The sequence below is a fragment of the Zygotorulaspora mrakii genome, chromosome 3, assembly GCF_013402915.1.
Source record: "Zygotorulaspora mrakii chromosome 3, complete sequence".
In the NCBI taxonomy this organism is placed as follows: domain Eukaryota; kingdom Fungi; phylum Ascomycota; class Saccharomycetes; order Saccharomycetales; family Saccharomycetaceae; genus Zygotorulaspora; species Zygotorulaspora mrakii.
In genome coordinates this window covers 364182-386907 of record NC_050721.1, presented here as the reverse complement: position 1 = coordinate 386907, position 22726 = coordinate 364182, and the positions used below count along the sequence as shown (strand labels likewise).

General features: G+C 39.7%; 14 protein-coding genes and 1 non-coding gene across 15 annotated transcripts; 6 read left to right on the top strand and 9 right to left on the bottom strand.

Annotated features, from left to right (window-relative positions):
* Positions 1-927: 927 nt before the first annotated feature.
* On the top strand, positions 928-1824 carry ATP3 (F1F0 ATP synthase subunit gamma; the record flags this gene model as incomplete). The annotated part of the gene is made up of 1 exon (XM_037287681.1): positions 928-1824. The coding sequence occupies one exon, from the start codon at positions 928-930 to the stop codon at positions 1822-1824; it is 897 nt and encodes a 298-aa protein (XP_037143576.1).
* Positions 1825-2103: 279 nt separating this feature from the next.
* On the top strand, positions 2104-2991 carry FIG1 (Fig1p; the record flags this gene model as incomplete). Its single annotated transcript, XM_037287680.1, has 1 exon — positions 2104-2991. The coding sequence occupies one exon, from the start codon at positions 2104-2106 to the stop codon at positions 2989-2991; it is 888 nt and encodes a 295-aa protein (XP_037143575.1).
* Positions 2992-3187: 196 nt separating this feature from the next.
* On the top strand, positions 3188-5200 carry FAT1 (long-chain fatty acid transporter FAT1; the record flags this gene model as incomplete). Its single annotated transcript, XM_037287679.1, has 1 exon — positions 3188-5200. The coding sequence occupies one exon, from the start codon at positions 3188-3190 to the stop codon at positions 5198-5200; it is 2013 nt and encodes a 670-aa protein (XP_037143574.1).
* A 97-nt stretch (positions 5201-5297) lies between these two features.
* On the bottom strand, positions 5298-6494 carry HG535_0C01940 (lysophospholipid acyltransferase family protein; the record flags this gene model as incomplete). The annotated part of the gene is made up of 1 exon (XM_037287678.1): positions 5298-6494. One exon carries the CDS (start codon positions 6492-6494, stop codon positions 5298-5300), a length of 1197 nt encoding a protein of 398 aa, XP_037143573.1.
* Positions 6495-6767: 273 nt separating this feature from the next.
* QDR3 (Qdr3p) lies at positions 6768-8903 on the bottom strand (the record flags this gene model as incomplete). Its single annotated transcript, XM_037287677.1, has 1 exon — positions 6768-8903. One exon carries the CDS (start codon positions 8901-8903, stop codon positions 6768-6770), a length of 2136 nt encoding a protein of 711 aa, XP_037143572.1.
* A 1137-nt stretch (positions 8904-10040) lies between these two features.
* Positions 10041-11237, bottom strand: GCV1 (glycine decarboxylase subunit T; the record flags this gene model as incomplete). Its single annotated transcript, XM_037287676.1, has 1 exon — positions 10041-11237. One exon carries the CDS (start codon positions 11235-11237, stop codon positions 10041-10043), a length of 1197 nt encoding a protein of 398 aa, XP_037143571.1.
* Positions 11238-11569: 332 nt separating this feature from the next.
* Positions 11570-13288, bottom strand: TCM62 (Tcm62p; the record flags this gene model as incomplete). Its single annotated transcript, XM_037287675.1, has 1 exon — positions 11570-13288. One exon carries the CDS (start codon positions 13286-13288, stop codon positions 11570-11572), a length of 1719 nt encoding a protein of 572 aa, XP_037143570.1.
* Positions 13289-13805: 517 nt separating this feature from the next.
* On the bottom strand, positions 13806-14492 carry DAS2 (putative uridine kinase DAS2; the record flags this gene model as incomplete). The annotated part of the gene is made up of 1 exon (XM_037287674.1): positions 13806-14492. The coding sequence occupies one exon, from the start codon at positions 14490-14492 to the stop codon at positions 13806-13808; it is 687 nt and encodes a 228-aa protein (XP_037143569.1).
* Positions 14493-14654: 162 nt separating this feature from the next.
* On the top strand, positions 14655-15851 carry FAL1 (ATP-dependent RNA helicase FAL1; the record flags this gene model as incomplete). The annotated part of the gene is made up of 1 exon (XM_037287673.1): positions 14655-15851. The coding sequence occupies one exon, from the start codon at positions 14655-14657 to the stop codon at positions 15849-15851; it is 1197 nt and encodes a 398-aa protein (XP_037143568.1).
* A 5-nt stretch (positions 15852-15856) lies between these two features.
* On the bottom strand, positions 15857-16300 carry ATG31 (Atg31p; the record flags this gene model as incomplete). Its single annotated transcript, XM_037287672.1, has 1 exon — positions 15857-16300. One exon carries the CDS (start codon positions 16298-16300, stop codon positions 15857-15859), a length of 444 nt encoding a protein of 147 aa, XP_037143567.1.
* Positions 16301-16471: 171 nt separating this feature from the next.
* Positions 16472-16545, bottom strand: HG535_0Ctrna7V. The gene has a single exon. It is a non-coding gene; the product is annotated as a tRNA-Val (tRNA).
* A 314-nt stretch (positions 16546-16859) lies between these two features.
* On the top strand, positions 16860-18242 carry SES1 (serine--tRNA ligase SES1; the record flags this gene model as incomplete). The annotated part of the gene is made up of 1 exon (XM_037287671.1): positions 16860-18242. One exon carries the CDS (start codon positions 16860-16862, stop codon positions 18240-18242), a length of 1383 nt encoding a protein of 460 aa, XP_037143566.1.
* A 147-nt stretch (positions 18243-18389) lies between these two features.
* Positions 18390-20186, bottom strand: GIP1 (protein phosphatase regulator GIP1; the record flags this gene model as incomplete). Its single annotated transcript, XM_037287670.1, has 1 exon — positions 18390-20186. One exon carries the CDS (start codon positions 20184-20186, stop codon positions 18390-18392), a length of 1797 nt encoding a protein of 598 aa, XP_037143565.1.
* A 219-nt stretch (positions 20187-20405) lies between these two features.
* ZTA1 (NADPH:quinone reductase) lies at positions 20406-21464 on the bottom strand (the record flags this gene model as incomplete). The annotated part of the gene is made up of 1 exon (XM_037287669.1): positions 20406-21464. One exon carries the CDS (start codon positions 21462-21464, stop codon positions 20406-20408), a length of 1059 nt encoding a protein of 352 aa, XP_037143564.1.
* A 590-nt stretch (positions 21465-22054) lies between these two features.
* On the top strand, positions 22055-22594 carry FMP23 (Fmp23p; the record flags this gene model as incomplete). The annotated part of the gene is made up of 1 exon (XM_037287668.1): positions 22055-22594. One exon carries the CDS (start codon positions 22055-22057, stop codon positions 22592-22594), a length of 540 nt encoding a protein of 179 aa, XP_037143563.1.
* Positions 22595-22726: the final 132 nt, after the last annotated feature.

Below are 22726 nucleotides of genomic sequence, written 5' to 3'. Positions count from 1 at the left end.
TAACCCTAGATGGACCCTCTGAACTCCCAACTTGTGTACTGGTCATTGTCGTTTGTTTGTCTTATATTTTTCGTAATGGCCCCCCACATGCTGTCAAATCACATGTGTCACACCATACGTCCCCGACTGCCGCCAACGCCAAAGCCCGTCTTGCACTTCCGCGCTGAGCTCGTTCGCATGGCCCAGAGAGGCACAGCCAGATCTCGCCCCGAAACCAGAACGCCGACCGGAAAACCCAACCCCCGGCGTACCAAGTGACCTGCTCGCTCCCGGACACCTCCCTGGTTGCGCGCGCTGTCCGCCGTCCTGTCCGGGCGCCGCAGCCCGGACACTCTCGCACACTCGTTTCTCACGGCTGCCTCGCCCAGCCAATCACATCGCAGTGTTTTTCCTCGACGCTGCCTGCCCCCTTTCCTGGATCATCGCGCCCTCAGTGCGTCTCCGCTCTGTCTCCTGTCGGTGTCGCCTTCGTTTCGAGTGCTCTTTACGTCTCAGGTTTGAAAACTCTGGTTGGCTGTTGGCTGCCGGCAGTCTGGCCTTGGTGGTTGTGGGTTTTCCAGTGGTTGTTTCCGGGAGGAGGCCTGTTCGTTATTCCGTTATTGCATTAGGCATTGCTACACTACATAGCTAGATTTTTACTGGATAGTGGTGGATTGAAAACGGCGTATTACTGGTCTATTACTGGTCTATTACTGGGTTGTTACTGGGTTGTTACTCGTTTATTACCTTACTGTATTATTATATACATAACCGTGGTGCTACGTTTTTCACTCATTACCAAGTTTGAGGTGTTGAAACAAAGATTACACGTTTTTGCAAGTGTTGAAGCTTCCTCGGGTCATCGTCAGGTCATCGTCAGGTCATCGTCAGGTTCAATTGAGGTCATCTAGGTAACAACGTTGTCTACATCATCAATCCAGTTTCAAAATGTTGAGAGCTGCATGCAACACATTTGTCCGTCACAATGGCGTCAGATCGTACGCGACCCTGAAAGAGGTCGAAATGCGTCTGAAGTCGATCAAGAACATCGAGAAAATCACCAAGACAATGAAAATCGTCGCCTCAACCAGACTGAGTAAGGCGGAAAGAGCGAAGGTCACGGCGAAAAAATTCGATAACGCGGACCAGCAATTCTACCAGAACGCGGAAACCAAGCCTCTCACGGCGGAGAGCGGGGACGCAGACAGCTCGAAGGAACTGATCATTGCGATCACCTCCGACAAAGGGCTGTGCGGGTCGATCCACTCGCAGTTGGCCAAGGCGGTCAGAAAGCATTTGAATGACTCTTCGGATGCGGGAAATGTCGACGTTGTCACGGTGGGGGACAAGATCAAGGTTCAGCTGTTGAGAACGCATGCTAGCAACATCAAGTTAGCCGTCAACGGTACGGGTAAAGAGGCGCCAACCTTCGAAGAATCGTCGCTGATCGCGAATAAGCTGTTGTCTCTCGGCGCGGAGAAATATCCAAAGATTTCGATCTATTACAACGATCCCGTCAGTTCGATCTCTTTCGAGCCAAAAGTCAAGCCTGTCTTCAACGCCAAGACCATCGAGGAGTCCCCAAAGTACAGCAAGTTCGAGATTGACAACGACTTGAAGGTCTCGACCGATTTGTTCGAGTACACGCTATCAAACAAGATTTTAACGGCGATGGCAGAGGGCTACGCCGCTGAAATCTCGGCAAGAAGAAATGCTATGGATAACGCTTCGAAGAACGCCGGTGACATGATCAACAGGTACTCTATCTTGTATAATAGAACGAGACAAGCGGTCATCACTAACGAATTGGTCGATATCATTACGGGTGCTTCTTCTCTGGATTAGTACTTCTGCCGATCTCTTTGCCATTTTGCCTCCCGTTTTTACCTTTATCGCGCCCTATATCATATTCTTATGTCAAAATCTATTAACTCCTACGTACAGAAGAAATATATATCAGATTAGAATAAATTCACTTTCTGTTTCATAACTGTTCGACGATCTTGAAACAATTCTGATGCACCAGCCGCATATATATAAGCCCGCAATTCCACAACTCGATGGTACCAGAATGTGTCGCTTCCCTGACCATTGGAAGTATATACCGTTACCAACGCATCTGCCATGTTTTCGATTTCCGCGATTTTGTTCTGTCTCAAGAGAACACCAAGAGTTTTCGCGCTGCTCTTCAGTACTATAACTATTTTACTATCAATTTTCCTGCTAGTTGGCTGTTACAACAATGCGAATCTGTCAATTTATCTAGTCGACTATAAGTTTGAGAAAAACTCTCCCTTTTATCCGCTAATTCAGAAGTCTTTTACCGCTACCCAGCCCAATAATCAATCGCTTCAAGGAATGGAATCGGTCTCTATCAAGTCTGGTTATATGGGTGTCTGTTTGTCAAATTTACCGCAAATAAATGGCTCCATATGTTATCCACGCAAAGATCTAATCAATACTACTTACTACGACGATCTTTCTATCGAATTATTCAATGTCCAATCACCAAAAAATAATACGACTGCATCCGCGAACAGCAGAAATGTACCCATAAAATTGAACATTTTGCAGCTTGCCGAGCTCACTTCTACTGAAATAGTTCATCCTTATCTTTTGATGGCAACTATTATACTTTCTGTCATAATGTTCCTACTTATTCTTTACGTCACAGTTCCAAAATCACCAAAAAAATACATCATGAACAGGTTTCTTCTCATTTGGACTTCTTCGTTGACTCTGCTGTGGGGATTCGGAACTATGTGGACGCATGTGGCTATGAATGCAAGTTCAGAACTTGTACCTAGAGCAAGTCTCGGTATCATATCTGCTAAAAAGGGTAAAAAAGCTGAAACAATGTCATGGTTCGTATTCGCTTTCTTACTCTTGGATTCACTAATCTTATGGTTCCTATATTTCAGAGACAGAAAGAAACTCAGTGACGAAATTGACAAGCTGAATTCAAGCAATAGATTCGTTTCAGATTCATCAACTCTGAATTCAAAAGTTTAGTGTCGTTTGAGGAAGCAATGAAAAATAATGTGTCACAATTTTTTTTTGGTTTCGTTTTTTGGTAGTCAAGTCCAACGAAAGATATAATCTCGCGTATATATCTTGGTTGATCTTTATATAAGTTAGCTTCCCTAAGAGCTTTACGATCCCAATTGTACTGTGGAAAGGGTCAGGCACGAAGGTAGAGATTGTAAGAATGTGCTTTCAATCTATCTCACGCATATTTGTAAAACTCTGGATACATCTCCTAAGGCTACTTCGACTGATTATTTTACCTTTTTGGTTATTGCTTAAATTTATAGTACAAAAACCATTCGCGCAACTAGATCAAAGATATAGGATTAAAGACGATTTTTATATTATTCCATATTTTTTAAAAAATCTATTATGTTATACTATCAAAGTTAAAAGGAACAAGTTTCAGTATTGGTACCTGTTTCAAAAGCAAGTTGAGGAAAATGGTGATCGACTAATAATCAATTATCCAAGGCCATTAGCAGAAAAGGGTGAGTATCAATTGGAAACCTATACCTATAGAGAATTCAATGATATCGTTTTAAGACTATCGCATGTACTACATTTTCAAAATGGTGTTAATCCAGGTGATCACATCGGTGTCAGTTGCACAAATAAACCACTTTTCTTATTTCTTCTATTCTCATTATGGAATATAGGTGCAATCCCAGCTTTACTCAACTACAATACGTTAGGTAAGCCTTTGGTACATTCGTTGAAGATTGCTAAAGTGACAAAAGTTTTTATCGATCCCCTGGCCAGTGATCCGATGAAGCAAACAGAAGAATTAATCAACGAAACTCTCCCTGAGGTTCAATTGAACTATCTAGATGAAGATTCGCTAACAAGAGATATATTGGATTTTCAATCTCCACAGTTTTTACAAGAGGATAGCGCAAGATCGCCTCCAGGCTTGACTGACTATAAACCCGCAATGTTTATTTTCACTTCTGGTACTACTGGTTTGCCAAAATCCGCAATAATGTCATGGAGAAAAGCGAGTTTTGCATGCCAACTTTTTAGTCATGTCTTTCATATGACTAATTTTAGTACTGTATTTACTGCAATGCCGCTATTTCATTCAACAGCTGGATTATTAGGTTTGTGTGCAATCATCTCCCAAGGAGGATGCCTCGCTATGGCTAATAAATTTTCTGCTACTTTCTTTTGGAAACAAGTGTACCTAACAAAAGCAACTCATGTTCAATACGTTGGTGAAATTTGTAGGTATTTACTTCAATCGCCTGTTTCAAAATATGAACATATGCATTGTGCCAAGGTTGCTTATGGAAACGGATTAAGACCTGATATTTGGCAAAAATTTAAAAGGAGATTTAACATTGAAGTAATAGGTGAATTTTATGCAGCAACAGAAGCCCCATTTGCAACAACAAATTATCAAAAGGGAGATTTTGCAGTTGGTGCTTGTAAAAACTATGGTTCAATTATCCAATGGTTTTTGAGTTTTCAGCATACTTTAGTTAAAATGGATCCCGATGATGATTCCATCATTTATAGAAACTCAAAAGGTTTCTGTGAAAAACCTGAAGTTGGTGAGCCAGGTGAAATGATTATGAGGATTTTCTTCCCCAAGAAACCAGAAACATCCTTTCAAGGTTACCTGGGCAATAAAAAAGAAACTGAATCCAAAGTTATTCGTAACGTTTTTAGAAAAGGTGATGCATATTATAGATGTGGTGACCTTTTCAAAGCTGATAACGATGGGCTTTTATATTTCCTTGATAGATTAGGTGATACCTTTAGGTGGAAATCAGAAAATGTCTCTACAACTGAAGTAGAGGATCAGATAATGACTAGTAATGACAAACAGTTTGCCCAAGTCGTTGTCGTTGGGGTCAAGGTGCCAAAATATGAGGGAAGAGCAGGCTATGCTATATTAAAATTAGTCAATCATGATTTATCTGAAGAAGAAAAGCTTAACCTTTTGAATAAAATGCTTCTTCATCTGAAGCAAGAGTTGCCAAAGTATGCCCTACCAATTTTTGTGAAATTGGTGAACTCGATTCAAATGACAGATACCAACAAAATCGCGAAAAAAGTCTACAAAAATGAAGTACTGCCACATGGAACCGATGGAAAGGATACAATTTATTGGCTGAAGAGCTATCAAGAATATATACGGTTGACTGATGAGGATTGGAATGCCATCTGTTCTCAAACAATCAAATTATAAGCAAAATGACGATAGGAGTCAAAAAAAGTTAAATGGAATATCGAAATGCTACACATGATCCTTTTTTTTGTATCTTTATATCAATATGTGTTCTCTTTTACCTCTTGATAAATAATAAATATGCAACGCCAAATAATGCCGAGAAGAAAATCGCCGGAAATAAAGACGTAAATAGGAATGGTAGAGGACTCATTTCAAATTTTCCCATTACAGAATGATCTAATTCAGGGTCTAGATCAAAGGAGCCCTTTTTATAATACGTCTCCATCAGATCATCCTTTTCTTGCCAAACATTGTATAGCCATTTTGTGAATTCCTCCTCATCATCACAAGGTATATCAGTAACATTGAATGCTCTTATATGCATGTCCACAAGCTTAGGACTTTTCCCTTTGATGAATATATTTGGCAGCCTATATACTAATTCCCCATATTCTTCCTTTTTTACGCCGGAGTAACCAATTGTGATGTCGTATACAGCCTCAAGACTAGGCTTCAGCAATTGAATAGCAGTTCTCAATCCAGTTATATGCGGTAAGAGAACATTTTGAAAGGGCACTTTGTCAGTCTTTGCAGCATATGCCGCACTCTTCTGTCTAGTGTTAGCACTCAAATTGGTACCCTCGGGAAACAAAATCAAGCTATATGGCCAATGATATTGAGATTTATCTACATCAGCTGTATTCCAATAAAGTTTACCATCGGGATCGGAATGGATCGGTTTCTTGTTTGATAGCGGCCCTTCGCCTCTGGAATCAGCATCGATGCTTCCAAGCCCATTATGTAAAGCAATCTCATCCTGTGCCCACTTTCTACTCAGAAAGATAAATTTATAGTTTTTCATACCATAACCGAATACTGGAATCGATTCCAGTGATTTCTTCAGTATAATGAAAATGTTCCCGGCCAAATTGGAAGTTGAAGAGAGCCACCAAAGAAATACCCAGTCCGTGTAAATTTGATGATTAGCAAAAATAATGTTCCTTTTCTTTAATGTTGATTTTATATTACCATTCGACTTAAAGAATGTGCCCTTGGATATTGATGTATTATCTGTGGTAATTCTTACAGAGGAAGGAGCCACCATGACCAAAATCGAGATCAATAACGAAATGAAAGATCTCTTTGTTAGGTTGATTCCATGCTGTAGCTTGACGGAGTTATTTACACAGAATAGTTTGAATATGATCTGAGTAACTACTAATGAAGTAACTCCATAAAGTAAAAGTGCAACTGACATTACCATTAGTGCGATCCTCCATATCTTAAAGAGGTTTTCACCCAGCCCCATCATTCAATCACAATCAATACTCTCAAAAGAAGTACCCCGCAAAAGTGGCAGTAAGGTATTCTCAACACTCTGAATCGTTATTTCTTGTCTCGAATGTGACGTATCAAGCAAGATCTATATTTTCATCTTCTTAAATATAAGATTACCTCCGCGGTCAGTTGATGATGGTGTCAGTGCGGTTGAAAAACTAAAAAAAAAAAGGATCCACTAAACACTCTGTTATTCAACTTTAAATGTATGGGGAAGTATTTCCTGATGAGTTAAATGCTACATATACTACTCTACTTGATCATAAAGCGCTTTTAAATCATAGTTTTCTCTCCAGTATTCACCGTTTTTCTTCAAGAAAATCAGGACGCCACTAGCTGCCATGATAATAAATGTGAGCATTGTAAAGGCCCATCCTGTCCCCATTCCTGTCAGCATTGGCTCAGTCACAAAAATAGCCACTGCAGCTAATGTTTGCCTGATCAAGTTGTTCAATGCAACACCTGTTGCACCTCTTCCAGGCAAAGAATCCACAATATATGAAACTGTTGCTCCGATAATCATCATTGATGCATACCCAAATAGAGCCGTTCCTATGAGAGGTGTTACCCAATGGCAGTGCTTGCCAAGGCACCATCCGAAAATAAGCAACGAGATTGGGAAGGATACTAGTGCTGTGACCACATTCCATGATATACGGGCTTCTGGTGCCAGTATTCCATGTTTGACTTTGTAATTTTTCAAAAGCGCATCTACCCATTTTCCTCCATAGATGGATGCAAAGATATATGTTACTGAATTTGGAATATAGAGTAAACCAACGTATAATGGTTTAAAATTGTAAGGCGGTCTTGAATAATCGTACTCGATTGTCATGTTGACGAAGTATAATACTGCAAAAGATATTGCAGAAAATGTGATAGCTAATGACACTGGTGGATATTTTAAAAAGTAAACTGATTTCATCGGCCTTAAGAAATAAATATACAGCGCATGTCTTATGCATTGAGACTTGGTAGAACGGTTTTCTAAGCCACTTTTTTTTGAGATATTTGTCTTCGCCGTCTCTAGTCTGTTCAATTCTTCCTCCATATTTGTCTTCATTCTTGCTATATCGTGTTCTCTCATTTGAAGTTCCAATTTTGGATCATGAGATTGAATTCGAGACATTTGTGGGGCTCCCACATCAATGTTGTGATTCATTGCAGGATAATCCCGTATGCTACTAGCGCCCGTCATTATTTTTTTGATTTCCGATTCATTATCTTCATTATCTGGGTGCCCTTCGATGTCCTTGTCAATCTGTCTAGAATGATTATCAAATTGATTTGTGCTTGTTGAAGATGTGTCTGAATGTATCTCTTCTTGCAAATTATCGTGATTTGATGAATAATTATTGCTCTGGTTTTCATCGGGATTTAAGCCTGTATCTGCGTTCATCTCACTTACTGCATCATATGTCCTTGTTTCTTCACTAATGTCAACACTATCTTCAGCTTTCTTCATTCTCGACAATAACATCATCGCAATAGCATTCTTGTTATCTTGTATTCTAAGGGTCTCAGGTAAAAAAAATACAATTAATAGTACATCGACGCCTGAAAGAATGACCGTGAACCATTGAGTAGATCTCCACGACCATCTTGTGAGTAATAACGAAGAAATAATGGGTGAGAGTAGAGGAGCCATAAGGGGGCCTAAATAATAAATCCCCAAATTTTTACCTCTCTCTTCTGGGATGTACAGATCTGATATAGTACCTGCTCCCACGGATTGCACTGATGCTGACGCGGCACCACAGAGTACTCTCAATATTATGAAAGCATTGATATTAGGGGAGACTGCCGTTGCAATGCAGAAAACAAATAGCATGGCGAAGGATATGATATAAACAGTTCTCCTTCCATGCATTTCAGAAAACGAAGACCACCACAGCGGAAATATCCCAATACTCAAAGAATAAACACCAACCGAAACATTCACCATGATTGTGGTCGTATTGAAAGATTGCGTTATTGGTCCAATCGCTGGAAAGATAATTGAAGTACCCATTGGTCCCAATATTGAGGAAAAAGCTATGATGAACACTATTATTTTTTTTACCTTCTCTGGATAATCTCGGGCATCATTGAGCTCTGGTATCAGCGACAATTGGGCAAAAAGACCCCTTCGCTGTCTTCTGACAACTAAGTACTCCGGGTCCTTCAGTCTACGCATACTTGCTCTTTTAGAGGATACAATCGATATTATTTCTGTATCACCAGATTTACTACGATGCTTCCTCTGAGCATCAGGTGCAGTCTGAGGAACTCGAGGTGGCATAAATTCGTCTAACTGGTCGTGAGGCCCACGTCCTTTATATGATTTTACACTATGCGTGACCGACTCACACGTTAAGTCGCTGCGAATGCTATCTGCTGGCATTTTCTCCTAGTGTTCAATACCAGGTTCGATTTAGAGGTAATTCCGACGTTTTTAAATAGAGAAATGAAAGAAATCGCTGTTATGTGTGCTTATCATTACTTTTAGTGAGTCATCATCATATAGAAAACCGCTTTTTTGCGATGTAAAGTCCGCTTGGCGAAACTTTAAAAAGGTTACAAAAGCACATGAAAATCGAGTTTATCAAGTCATGCGGTAACCTACACCAATTGAAGAAGGCAGGACAGAGAACACATTTGTATCGACACTTGCCACGCCTATGATTCATATCACGATGTTAACACGAGAGATGGTTTTGATGAATTTTGGAATGATTATGTTGAGGTGACTTTGTTGTTGCTTATGTGATGACATATTTCTTAGAGTCTACATTGTTTTGACCATCTCACATTTAGAGCGATCATGGGCCGTATCTTGGTTTAGTGAAGTTCTGTTGCGTTTGTCACATAATTAAATGTGAAGTGATGAAAAAAGTATCAGTTTTTGTTTTCTCCCATGTGCATTTCCTGGTGACTACATTTATGATGTGGTCCTGAAATTACGCTACTCTCTTGGTTCATTTATGTAGCTTTGACTGCAACGTATTTCTTTATGGCATCTATCATTGCCGATTCTGCTTCAATGCAGCTTTTGGAGTATTGATAAAAAAATTAAGCTGGATTTATGTCTCGACATCTACGGTAACCAAACCATTTTCAAAGGATTGACTATCTATTTGGCCACATACTGCGCGGCTCTGAGTCTAAAGGTATGGTCCACTCTTTCAACATAGACGTACCAAAAGCAACACTACATCAGTGGCTTCATGCATTTTTCTAAGGTCCTTACTGGCATCATTATTGCACGTATCCATTGTTTGCGTGTTTCTGTCAGATTTATCCTTCCTTTGAATAACGAAGCATTCAAGCCATTTTTTTCAAACTAACTTAATCGCGGGATTAAATATTGAGAGCCATTGGATGAGTTTTCAACCTATTTTAGCCGCCAAGCTGTCCAAAATGGTGATGGGCAGAATTTTCTTTCAAGTGGAACAATACTTTAGAACAGTAGGAGCCAAAACTTTGCAGCAATATCCCGAAAAGCCACCTTTCTCGTTACAAAATTATATATTTTATAAGTTCAGTGTTTATAGTAATTTGTTGGTACAAGCGGCATCTTGGCCAAACGAATTGGGAAAAACTTGTTTCTTACCTGTACTAGTAATTCTGTTCCCTTCTTATGAAGACCCTTTTTGACGTAGCCTTGACCAATATTCGTGTTATTCAAGCTTGGTGACGCACTACCGGAAGTAACTATACCAACTTCGGTTTTAGCATCGGGCAGATAAATCTTGGATCCAGTTCTAGCTGCTGGACCCTTTTTTGTATAAACGTAAGCTATGCGCACCTTTTCGTGAGATTTGTTATTCAACTGATGCATTATCTTATCGTATCCATTGAATTTTAGTGCGCCAGCCTCAACATTTCTTCTGCCCGCGGAGACGACCCAGTTCAATGCGGCCTCTATCGGTGTGATTGTTTCATCTAGCTCATGGCCATAGAGGCACATGCCAGCTTCCAATCTTAAACTATCTCTTGCTGCTAAACCGATGGGTTTTGTCACTTGGTTATCTAATAACAGTTGAGCAAACTCAGTAGCGTTTTCGTTAGGTATACTAATCTCAAATCCGTCCTCTCCGGTATAACCGGATCTAGCAACATCGATTTCAACGCCGTTGAATAATGTCTTTGTGCGTCTCAAACCAAAATACAAGTCCCCAACTGTTTCACCTTTGTTCAACAATGCTTCCAAAACGCCATGGGCCTGTGGACCTTGCAAAGCCAGTAGTGATCTACCTTGAATAACATCCCAAGAACAATCATATTTAGAGGATTTAAGTTCATCTTGCAAAAACTGCAGATCCCTATCAACGCAACCCGCATTCGTGACTATATAAAAATCATTCTCAGCTTGCTTTGTCACCAATGTGTCATCAACAATACCACCTTTCTCATTCAATAGAACCGATAATGTGCCATCACCACTTGGAAGGGACCTGAAATCCGTAGGAGTTACCTTGTGTAGAAAATCAGTGGCGCCTGCACCAGTAAGTCTGCTCTGCAGCATGTGAGAGACATCAAACAGCCCAGCATTATTCCGCGTCCAATTGTGCGACTCAATATGCGTTTGACCATTATACAGGACAGGCATAGCATAACCGGCAAATGGAACCATTGTACCACCCAACTGAACGTGCAGATCGTAAAGGGCAGTTTTCTTCAAGCTAGAAGCAGCTTGAGTCGAATTGAATCTCTTGATGACAAATCTTGCTATCATTCTGGAAAGTTTCACTCAGCAGCTGGCCCAGTTCTACTTGAACAGTCAATACACAATGATGCAGACTTTAAGAGGGACATCAGGCTTAAATAAGAAAGGCATCAGATATCTTTTCCTATCGTTTGTAGAATGCTTCAGTCAGAAGCATCTTATCTTATTTAGATTTGCCGAAGTCAGATCATCTTGTGCGAGAAGTCACAAAGTGACTGAAGCCGGACTTTGGGGGAGTCAATAATCCAAAATGGATTGAAATATATACAAGAAATGGCGTGAATAACTCTCCACGCACCTAAAGATATAGTCTATTACCTAGGTTATGAATCTCGTGCCGACTATTTGCCACCTTTCTTTGGTTTCTCAAAGACCCGCGCGACAATATATTGGCAGCTGTCTAGAAGTCTTACAAAACTCAAAACGTTGGCTAAACATTGGTCAAGTTTCTTCCAAGGCTCCAGAAAACCTAGATCTGCAAAGTTTTGAACCTCTGCAGAATCTGCCTCTATTTTTGCACTTAAAAAGTCTCGGGATTCAATGGTTTCTGATACTATTTTGCTGATCTCAAATCTGCTGTAGCCGTAGGCATTCTTCATAGCGATCTCCATCGGGGCGCTAAAGGCTGTAATGCAAGAATCTAAGGCTCCCCTGACTTTGAGATTACGTTCATTCTTCTTGAGAGCATCAATCGAGGGAATTGTCTTGGCTAATGCTACTCCATAAGTTGGGACGAACCCATCGGACAGCCCTACGCACAAGATGTTATTAATCAGGTTATCCAGATGAGCCCGTCTGTGATTGATCTCAAACTCACTATGACCACCAATGCGTAGGGTTACAGTAACCTGGAGAAACTTATTTTCAGAGTCTTGGTTTTTCCAGTCCATTGAATTGTAAAGAAAAGCCTCTCCGTTTGTTGCCTTGATCGATTCTAACTTTCCGTAATAAAGATCGGAGCACATCTTACTAGGAACGTAGGAGCTGAATTCGGGTGAGTAAATGCTGCCGAAACCCTTGGGAAGTTTGAGAAATTTGATAAGATCATTATTCTCTTGTAAGGATAGATTACCATTAGCCGCCGAGTTGTATTTGATAATAAGAGTCTTGCTTTTGTTTCCTTTACGTTTGTTCTTATTGTTGTTTATGGTTATCGACATCAATGCATCTCCTACACAATCACCATTTATAATTAGGAGCAAAGATTTTTCAATTTTTGATGCGTAATTGATTGTCGGTAAAATTTTATTTGCATCTCTTAAAGTACCATCAAAAACAAGCACTAACATATCTTCGCTGACATCAATAAGCTTTTTTTCAGGTAACCCAATAGACCGCGAATACGCTTCGTTTGTGTCAAACAGGCCTGCAGGAAATCTCCAGCCCTTGGACAGTTCTAACTCATCAAAAGTTTTCCTACCCTTCACGATTCTTATTGTTTCATCGGAAACAAGTTTATAATCCACTGCTTGGAGTGCACGCCTCAGTGTTGCACAATCTTTTTCTGTATTTGTCATTTTTTCTACTAGAGCATTGATGCTTTTTTTGTCTCTAATTATCAGTTTGTTTTGCTTCAATATCGCTCGTACGAGATTTATGGATCTTTGTATTCCTTCCAGGGTCTCTCTTTCGGGACATCTGTTATACTGTTCCATTAATATACGTGTTAAAGTTGTACCGATGGGGCTAAGATTCATATCATTGCAACCCAAATATAGCTGTAAACCTATTTTGCCTAATTTTTTCCTTACGTCAATTGGATACCTGTTCATTGAGGCCTCTTCAATCTGCCATCTATCCAAAAATTCTCTTATAACATGTTGCATTTGTATCTGGTTCTCTGAAGTTATTAACTGAGGTTTCGACATGTATTTGCTGGTGTAAAGTAATGTATTTTCATGAGAAGAAGAGTTTAGAATATCATCTAGTAGTCGTACACCTTCTAAAAGGGCGCTTTTGGTGAAGTTATTGTCCGTTGTAAAGACAGGTGTATGTAACGTTTTGATACGCCGAACCGTGATGAGTGAAGCATATGTTGGCTTGAAAACATGCTTGAGCATGCTTGACGTACTCGCACCGATTATCACTTGGATCTCATATTACCTTACAAAAGTGAACTTTTTCAGAGACCGAAACTTAAACCTCGAAACATGTAATTTTCCAATTACTCAATGAAAAAGGGAAAGAATACAGGAGCATAATTTTACTCCATGGCAGTCACTCCGAGTACTTGTACTTTGTCATCGAAATTTCTACCCATGACAAGGCAATCCTCAAAGAAACTGCAGAACAATGATGATAGTTCGACTATTATTATATCCATGTTTATTATTCAATTAAGGACCTGGTGTGTATCTTCGTGATGCAAAAATAACAGTTAAAGAACCCAGGTAGTATAGCATGGAAACAGTACCTTAAATAGATTTCTTAGTCTTTTAAGTATTTTACGAAGCATGTCGGTGGTAGTTTAAGTTTTGTTATCCGGAGATGACTTTCAAGGGGTGTTAAACTAGATCAAAACAGTACACAACTAGAATAAAAAGGGAACTATACACCTATTAAGCTTAAAAATGAATGCTACGAAAGGTCGTAATACCTTTCCTTCTGCACATCCATTCTTTCAGCTTCAAAGTCTACCAAAAGGGGGAATAGCTTTGAGGCGGCATTTGAAGAATCACCATTGCCTCTAATATCCTCCATAATTTTAACTATACCATCAGTTATAATTGCATAGCCGGTAAGATCGTTCGAGCAAGGTATGATCAGATCTGCATTTGCTCTTGTTGGTGCAATATACTTTTGCATCTCGACGCGCAAATGCTCCATATACTCCGCAATCAAGACCGCCAATTGATCCCCATCAGATATTTTATTAAGCTTTATTAAATTAATTAGCCTTGTATCACCATCACTGTCCAGAAATACTTTTAGATGAGTTAAACTATTAATTTTAGGGTCGAAAAGCGCATAACAGCCACACAAAAGGACTAACTCAAGAGAATCGTGGGAAGAGTCATCGGAAGGCGCTGTATCTCCCAAACATTCTGTATTGACTAAGCCCTCGTAAACTTGATCAAAATCGTAGTCTTTGTTTGTATATGTCCGGATTGGTGTTGTAGCTTTACTATCCAAGTCTATTATGGTAACAGTAGTGGAAGGGAACAATTTGTTCAGAGACTTTTTGATCTGTAAGCCAGCTTCCATCACACCAGTGGCGTGCCCACCTCCAATCGCTACGATGACACGGCGAATATGTCCTGGCATCTCCGTTTGTCCCTCCTTGTCTTTTGTTTGAATTCATTATCAGTTTTAAGGCACCATCATTTTGGCGCGATGACTTAAAAAATTTCAGAATGCTTAGATCAAATGCGATGAGCTGTTATCACAACAAGACCAAGACAAGAAGTGATATAAGCAACTGCCAGGATGTCATTTGACAGGAGTGAGGATTCGAAACTGAAGTTCAAGACTTCCAGAAAACTTAAAATCTCACCGACTTTTGAGTCAATGAACTTGAAAGATGACTTGCTGCGAGGAATTTATTCATATGGGTTTGAAGCTCCTTCTGCTATTCAGTCGCGTGCAATCTCACAAATAATATCTGGAAAGGATGTTATTGCGCAGGCCCAATCAGGTACAGGTAAGACTGCCACCTTTACTATTGGTGCGCTACAAGCAATACAACTGAAGAGAAAAGATTTGCAAGCATTAGTGTTATCACCGACACGAGAGTTAGCTAGTCAGATTTGTCAAGTTGTTTGCAATCTTGGAGACTACATGAATGTGAAAGCATTCGCCATTACTGGTGGCAAGACTCTAAAGGACGATATAAAAAAGATACAGAGTAATGGCTGTCATGTTGTGAGCGGAACGCCCGGGAGGGTACTAGATATGATCAAAAGACAGATTTTACAAACAAGGAATGTATCAATGTTAATCTTGGACGAAGCTGATGAGTTATTAAGTGAGACTTTGGGTTTTAAACAACAAATTTATGATATTTTTACAAAATTGCCCAAGGCCTGCCAAGTTGTTGTGGTTAGTGCCACTATGAGTAAAGATATCCTAGAAATAACAAAAAAATTCATGTCTCAACCGGTAAAGATTTTGGTTAAAAAGGATGAAATATCTTTGGAAGGGATCAAACAATATTTTGTTGACGTTGATAAAGAGGAATGGAAATTCGATACCCTGTGCGATCTTTATGACTCATTAACAATAACTCAAGGTGTCATATTTTGTAATACAAAGAAAAAGGTAGAGTGGTTGGCACAAAAAATGTCGCAATCCAATTTTGCAGTGGTGGCGATGCACGGTGATATGAAACAAGAAGACAGAGATAAAGTAATGAACGACTTCAGGACTGGCCATTCAAGGGTTTTAATTTCAACCGATGTATGGGCCCGTGGTATTGACGTGCAACAAGTTTCTTTAGTGATAAACTACGATCTGCCCGAAATTATGGAGAATTATATTCATCGTATTGGTAGAAGTGGGAGGTTCGGTCGTAAAGGTACGGCTATTAACTTCATCACCACCACCGATGTATCAAAGCTGAAGCAGATTGAAAAATACTACTGTATACGGATAAAAGCCATGCCAGCCAGCCTGTCCGATCTGTAAAATTTCTATATAGAGTTCGATATAGCTTGCAATTGTTCATTTTGCGTCGTGTAGAGTTTTATCAAGTCGTTGAGCGAAAGCTCGCTAGCAATCGTTGATAAGTCGCTAAATTCAGAAAGGACATCCAATTCTATATCATAGGTCTCTGCTTCGTTATTCGTTCCTAACGTTCTTTTTCTGAAACCCAGTAGCTCGTAGCGATCACTTATCACCTCCACGTCTTCCAACGCCCCCGACTCCCCCAAATATATAATGATAACGTTCTCAATGGTCTCGTCAGCAACAGCCAGCTCTACATTATCCGCATCTTCCTCGAAGATATATTTGATATTTGTCGGAAACATAGCATTCAGACCATCGTCAGGTGTCTGATGAGTGCTGGATTGATCTCCATGACTTAGAGTATACCTAATATTTTTGTCATATACCGTGAGGTCTAACGGTTCCATGGTTTTCAGTGACTTGTAAAGGAGAAGGAGAGCAAATGGGAGAAAGGGAACTGATGAGATAGGGAACTGATGAGATAGGGTCTAATAATGGTACACAAGTATATCTCCAGCCACGCTACGTGGTTTCTCACACTGATACACGAACAACAAACCAAAAAATAAAACCTGAAATGATCCAACCGAGGTTCGAACTCGGGATCTTCGCCGTGTAAAGGCGACGTCGTGAACCACTGGACCATTGGACCTGTTTCAGGTTATAGACATTGCAATGAAAAAGGGTAATGTTGAAAATAGAGAGTGACAAATTTCCGGATAAAATTTTTTCTCGTTGTTCGCCATGGTCCCCCCAGAGCGGATTGGTCTCGAATGGGTTGGAATGAGCAGCAGGATTGCAATGGAATGGAATAGGACAGGAGTCGAGTGAATACGGTACTGGAGGGGAATTGATGCTAGTGAAGAGTACAAGCGACGTGTGTTAGCGTGTAAACACTTCTCTCGAAGTAGAGGTCTCTTGCGGAGACCACTGTGTAAGCATAAAGTGCCTGTCGAAACTTATAATATGCTAGATATCAATCTATTTATTGAGGAAAAGGGCGGTGATCCCGAGCTTATCAGAAAATCTCAAAGAGCTAGAGGTGCTAGTGTTGAGATTGTTGACGAAATTGTCGAAAACTACAAGGGCTGGGTCAAGACGAGATTTGAATTGGACGAGTTGAACAAAAAGTTGAATAAGTTGCAAAAGGATATTGGATTGAAATTCAAGAGCAAGGAGGACGCTAGTGAGTTGTTGGCTGAGAAGGAGAGGTTGTCACAGGAGAAGAAACAACTGACTGACAGAGAGCAACAGGAGGATGCTGCTTTGAAGAAGAAGGTCTATCAAGTGGGCAACATTGTTCATCCAAGTGTGGTTGTCTCGAATGACGAAGACAACAACGAGTTAGTCCGTGTCTGGAAACCCGAAGACTTAAAAGAAGTTGGTAGTAATGCATCAGCAACCGGCCAACCTGCCAAGTTGTCTCACCACGAGGTCTTGTTGAGATTGGATGGCTATGATCCAGAACGTGGTGTCAAAATCTCGGGCCACAGAGGGTACTTCTTCAGAAACTACGGTGTCTTCTTGAACCAGGCTTTGATTAGCTACGGTTTGTCATTTTTAGCTGCTAGAGGCTACATTCCATTACAAGCACCAGTGATGATGAATAAAGAAGTTATGGCCAGAACTGCACAATTGTCGGAATTCGATGAGGAGTTGTACAAAGTTGTCGATGGGGACGATGAGAAGTATTTAATTGCAACTTCTGAACAACCTATTTCCGCTTATCACAGCGGGGAATGGTTTGAAAAACCTCAAGAACAGTTGCCGGTTCGTTATGCCGGTTATTCTTCTTGTTTCCGCAGAGAAGCTGGTGCTCATGGTAAGGATGCTTGGGGTGTCTTTAGAGTACATGCATTCGAAAAAATTGAACAATTTTGTTTGACGGAGCCCGAAAAATCGTGGGAAGAGTTCGACAGAATGATTGGTACTGCCGAAGAGTTTTATCAAAGTTTGAAACTTCCATACCGCGTAGTGGGTATCGTTTCTGGTGAGCTAAATAATGCTGCTGCAAAGAAATACGATCTAGAAGCTTGGTTCCCTTACCAAAACGAATATAAAGAACTAGTCTCTTGTTCAAATTGTACCGATTATCAATCAAGAAACTTGGAAATCAGATGTGGTATAAAAAAAATGGGCGACAGAGAAAAGAAGTACGTTCATTGTTTGAACTCCACTTTAAGTGCAACACAAAGAGCATTGTGTTGTGTTTTAGAGAATTATCAAACTGAAGACGGTATTGTTGTCCCAGAAGTATTGAGAAAATATATTCCTGGTGAACCAGAATTTTTGCCATTCGTTAAAGAACTACCAAAAAATTCCACTTCCAACAAGGAGAAGAAGAAATAGATTTCTATCCTGTATAAGTTTCATTTTAGCTCTATATAATATTATTAACGAAGAGAAATCCAATCAACAAACAAAACGTTAATTCATCCATCAGAGGATACTTTATATATTTATTACGAAATAAAAAAAAAATTGGAGAGTTACTCTCTACTCTGGCGTCACAATAATTTTTCTGCCGATATTCAACTCAGTGGCTTTCTTACTTTTTGTATAGTCAGTGTCAACATGTTCACTTTTTTTCCAGTTTTGTAAAAGCTCAGGGAAAAAAAGCTCAGAATAATAATGAGTCAACTGCCTATCCCTAAATCTACCCAAATTTGAGCCTTCCGATTGCCTTTTACTTTCAAACTTTTCAAAATAATCCAAGAATGCACTTACGTCAACTTTATCACAGCTGGTAGCTCTTTTATTTTCCTCTTGTTCCTTCGAATTTGGCCGTATTTTCAAAATTGATTTAGCCTCCTGTTTTTGTGGTGGTTCTGGAATGGCTTGTTGAATTTTCAGATTCTGTGGACTATCAGCAACCTGCTCAGACATAAACTTAACAGTGTTTTTTGTTGATTGACAATTTTTAGAAGGTTTATACACCACCAAACTCGAATATTGATTAAATGTAACACGAGCTTCAGTTGTTTCATGAATTTCACTCTTTTCATCTTCTGGGCCGCTATCCGTTACATTGCTACTCTGATGTTCATGTGAGTTTACTGACACATCATCGTAATCATCATCATCATAAAACCTCTTATCTTTGAATGAAAGTGTCTCACGGCTTACCAACCCAGTTCTTGCCAATCTGACCAGCTGCCTATCATCAAGTTTTTTGCTTTCAATCTCTTTGACCATTGAAGTTATATTTACTGATCCATTCTTGGACCTAAATGTTGGAATAGTGAATACCTTGACCAAATTTGCAGATGCTGTAGAATCCGACGAAGTTGATTTTCTATATATAGTGCTGACGGAGGAATACTCATCTTTAGAGCCTTTGGCTCCTGTATTAATTATCTTCAGACTATCGACTGTCTCGCTCAGAGCTCCATCTTTCTTAAATCCACCGGAATTTGCTAGTCCAGTAAGGTACAGAGGCGGGGCTTTCGCAACAGAATCCAAGTCACTGATAGTAAAACCTGATGCCAAAGAGGGGGGGTTCCCGTTATCGACAGAAAACCCTTCCTCTTCCTTGGCCATTTTTGGACATTGGCGCTTCCGAATCGTGCCTTCAAACATTTCATCACTGGAGTTCCTCTTAATACTCCCTAAGGCTCTGTCAAGAGAGTGCTTTATCACGGTATCTTGCGCATCATCTTGAGAATCAGGTCTCACGACTTCGTGATTTTTGCTTGATTTATCAGTTAATCCTAGCTTTTGAATAATTTCATTTTCGTTTCCGTATGGTAAGTTGATATTTCTGAGTTCATCTAGACTCTCATCAACATCGAACTCTCTTTTCAAATTGTCTTTAAATAAAGTTTCGAAGTTATTAGATATGTCAGTAAACAAATTAAACCATTCAACTGTTTCTTCTACGGTTGACGCTTTACATGTTTCGTTAACCTTTAAAAGCTCTACACTCTTTTCAACAGGTCTGTGCCTGAAATGGTGAATTTTGACCTTCAAACGCTTTCTCAAATTCTTTAATCTGTGTCTTTTAAATTGACTACTCTTGTCTTCAGTGACTTGGTTTTTTGCAATATTTGAAGCAGACGATATATTTGAAGATGGGGTGGAACACGAAGGGGATTTTTTGAATGATGGTACCAAACTCAAATCATCCATCTCATCAAGAGAGATAATTTCGTCATTTTTGAAATGATCATCGTATTCTTCTCTAAATAGTGTTTGGTGAAACCATATCTTGAAGTTTAATCTTTTACTTGTCGTCCCAGTTGGAAAAGAGGGAGACACCGGCAAAGTTTTATTAGCATATATTGGAGTGCTCATAATGTCAAACTCGTTTGACCAAATTCGTTGATACTTTTAATGAAAGTTTGGAGACTTCACCTTCCGGGAGTCTCTGATGCTTTAATACTCTACACAAGAAACTGTCACTAATTAGCTATTTATTTACTGACATGAATGGTTTGACGCGCCGATTGGCTTTTAGCGTCACAAAAAAAGATCATAAAGCAAAAAAAGAAAAGACTTTTTTAAAGAGCCTACTTAAGATATCTCTAACAATAATTTTCCAACGGTTTTCCTACCTTCCAATTCCTTTGTAGCTTCTTTATAGTCTTGAAGAGAATATACTTTGTGGATCAAGATGTTCAACTCACCAGAGTCGATCAGCTTGAAAAACTCATCTGAATAATGTTTTAAGTCCTTGGCGTCACTTATATAACCAAAAACTTGAGGTCTCACAAGCTTGATGTTTTTAGGGGTTAAACGAGTAATCGATAATGGAGGAACTACACCGGAAGCGTTACCATACGAAACAAAAGTACCTTTTCTCTTAAGTAAAGCCAATGTAGTATCAAAAGTGTCTCTGCCAATAGAATCGAACGCAGCCTCAACACCTTCTCCATTGGTGATTTTTCTCACTGCTGTTTCGATATCTTCCTTTGAAGAGTTAACAGTGAACTCTGCACCGTTTTTACGAGCTAAAGCAGCTTTCTCATCAGTGGAGACAACAGCTATTGAATGTGCACCCTTTCTCTTCAACAATTGAAGAAGTATCAAACCAACACCACCGGCAGCAGCATAGACAAGAATTGTGTCGCCCTTTTGGACTTTATAAGCATCTTCACTAAGTGTTAGAGCCGTAAAGCCCTGCAAAAGAGCAGCACTTACAATTTTCATTTTGTCATCGGACACTTCCTTTGGCAATTTCAGAATCACGCCAGAGTCCAAGACTTTCGTGTACTGAGCGAATGTTGAGCCTGAAAAGTACGCAACCTTATCACCGATCTCGAACTTGGTAACGTTATCCCCTTTTGCTACAACAGATCCTGTAGCTTCCCTTCCCAAAACGTAAGGCAGCTCACAAGGATAAATACCCTTTCTGAAATATGATTCGATAAAATTGATACCAACGTATCTATTCTTTATAAGAATTTCGTTTCCACCAATCTTTGGTACCGGAAAATCTACGTATTTGATATTGTCTAAACCACCGATACCATCGATCAGAACAACTTTTTGGGTGGTTGGAACACTAATAATGCTAGACGACATGTTTATTCTTGGCAATTTGATTTTTAATGTGTTGCGCAATACCACCATTCCAAAAGGTATGTTCTTTTATCCTCCTTATCTAGATTCCCAAACCAGTTTATTTTTCGGGTTACATCTAATTTGTAATCCACATCTTGGCGGATATCGATAAGAACCTGCTTTCGGAAATGATCAACGCTAACAGGATAATTAGAGATCTCATTTGTACTGTTCACCAAATTACATAGGCATATTTATTTTAGAACTGGCGTATTTCGGGGGTGGCTATCTGGGCCAGCTTGTAGAGTGTCACTCTATTCCTCGTGTCCGCTAACCAACTAACAAAAGATGTATCTGCACCCTCTCGGCCCACAAGCTGAAGGCTCATTTTTAGTTACAGGAAAAATGTGTTACCACCATATCAAGATTTACTTGGAATACTCAGAGGTAAAGTGGCCATGTACAATAAATACTGATCTTCTTTCTTATTTTGCATTTTTTGCCGTGTTATAACCTCTTCGCGCACTGCAAAAAAAAGGTGCAAAGTCGAAAACGTCAGTATGTCAGAAACTCACTATTCGATATATAATACGAACCCACCGCTACTGCCGTGAATCGCCAGTCTCAACAGGTTGAAGATCAACAATAAATCGGTAAACATGTCAAGCTGCCTAGCACGCTCTTTTTCTACTGCCAGGATTACATTATCAAGGGCGGCATCGCATCGTGTGCTGATCCCTCCGACATCTCACTTTAATAACAGTGCTTCACACTCTATTGCCACCAATATTCCAAGACACGAATATAAGCAATTACCAGAAAACTCGAATTATATTGAGAAGTTTTACGATGAACTGAGACTGTTTTCAACAGAGTTTTTGGCAAAACAGTTGAATAAGAGCTATACAGATTTTGAAAACGATCCAGATGAGCTGGTATTTCAAGTAGAAAAATTCATCGAATTACAAATAATACCAAAACATTCGGAATTGAGAGAGTCCTCAACTGTGTCTCCAATGCAATCTGTGGAATGTAAAACTCTAAGTGACCAAATTGTCATTCAAAGGTATCTGGATTTTGCTCGCGGAGTCAAAAAGACCCTGATGTTTAATGGTGGTCATACCTTCATCTTTGACGCAATGCTGCAGGCGAAGGAAGTATTTGATAGTTTTCAAACGCAAAAAGCAATGAATAAATAACGAGTATGAAACCTTTTTTTCTTTAAAAGTTTATGTATATTAAATAAAATCAAGATACCACAGTTGAACCGTATGGGTTATAAACTACGCAAGGTCTGTGTTCCACCATTGCCACAGATTAATACAACAGAA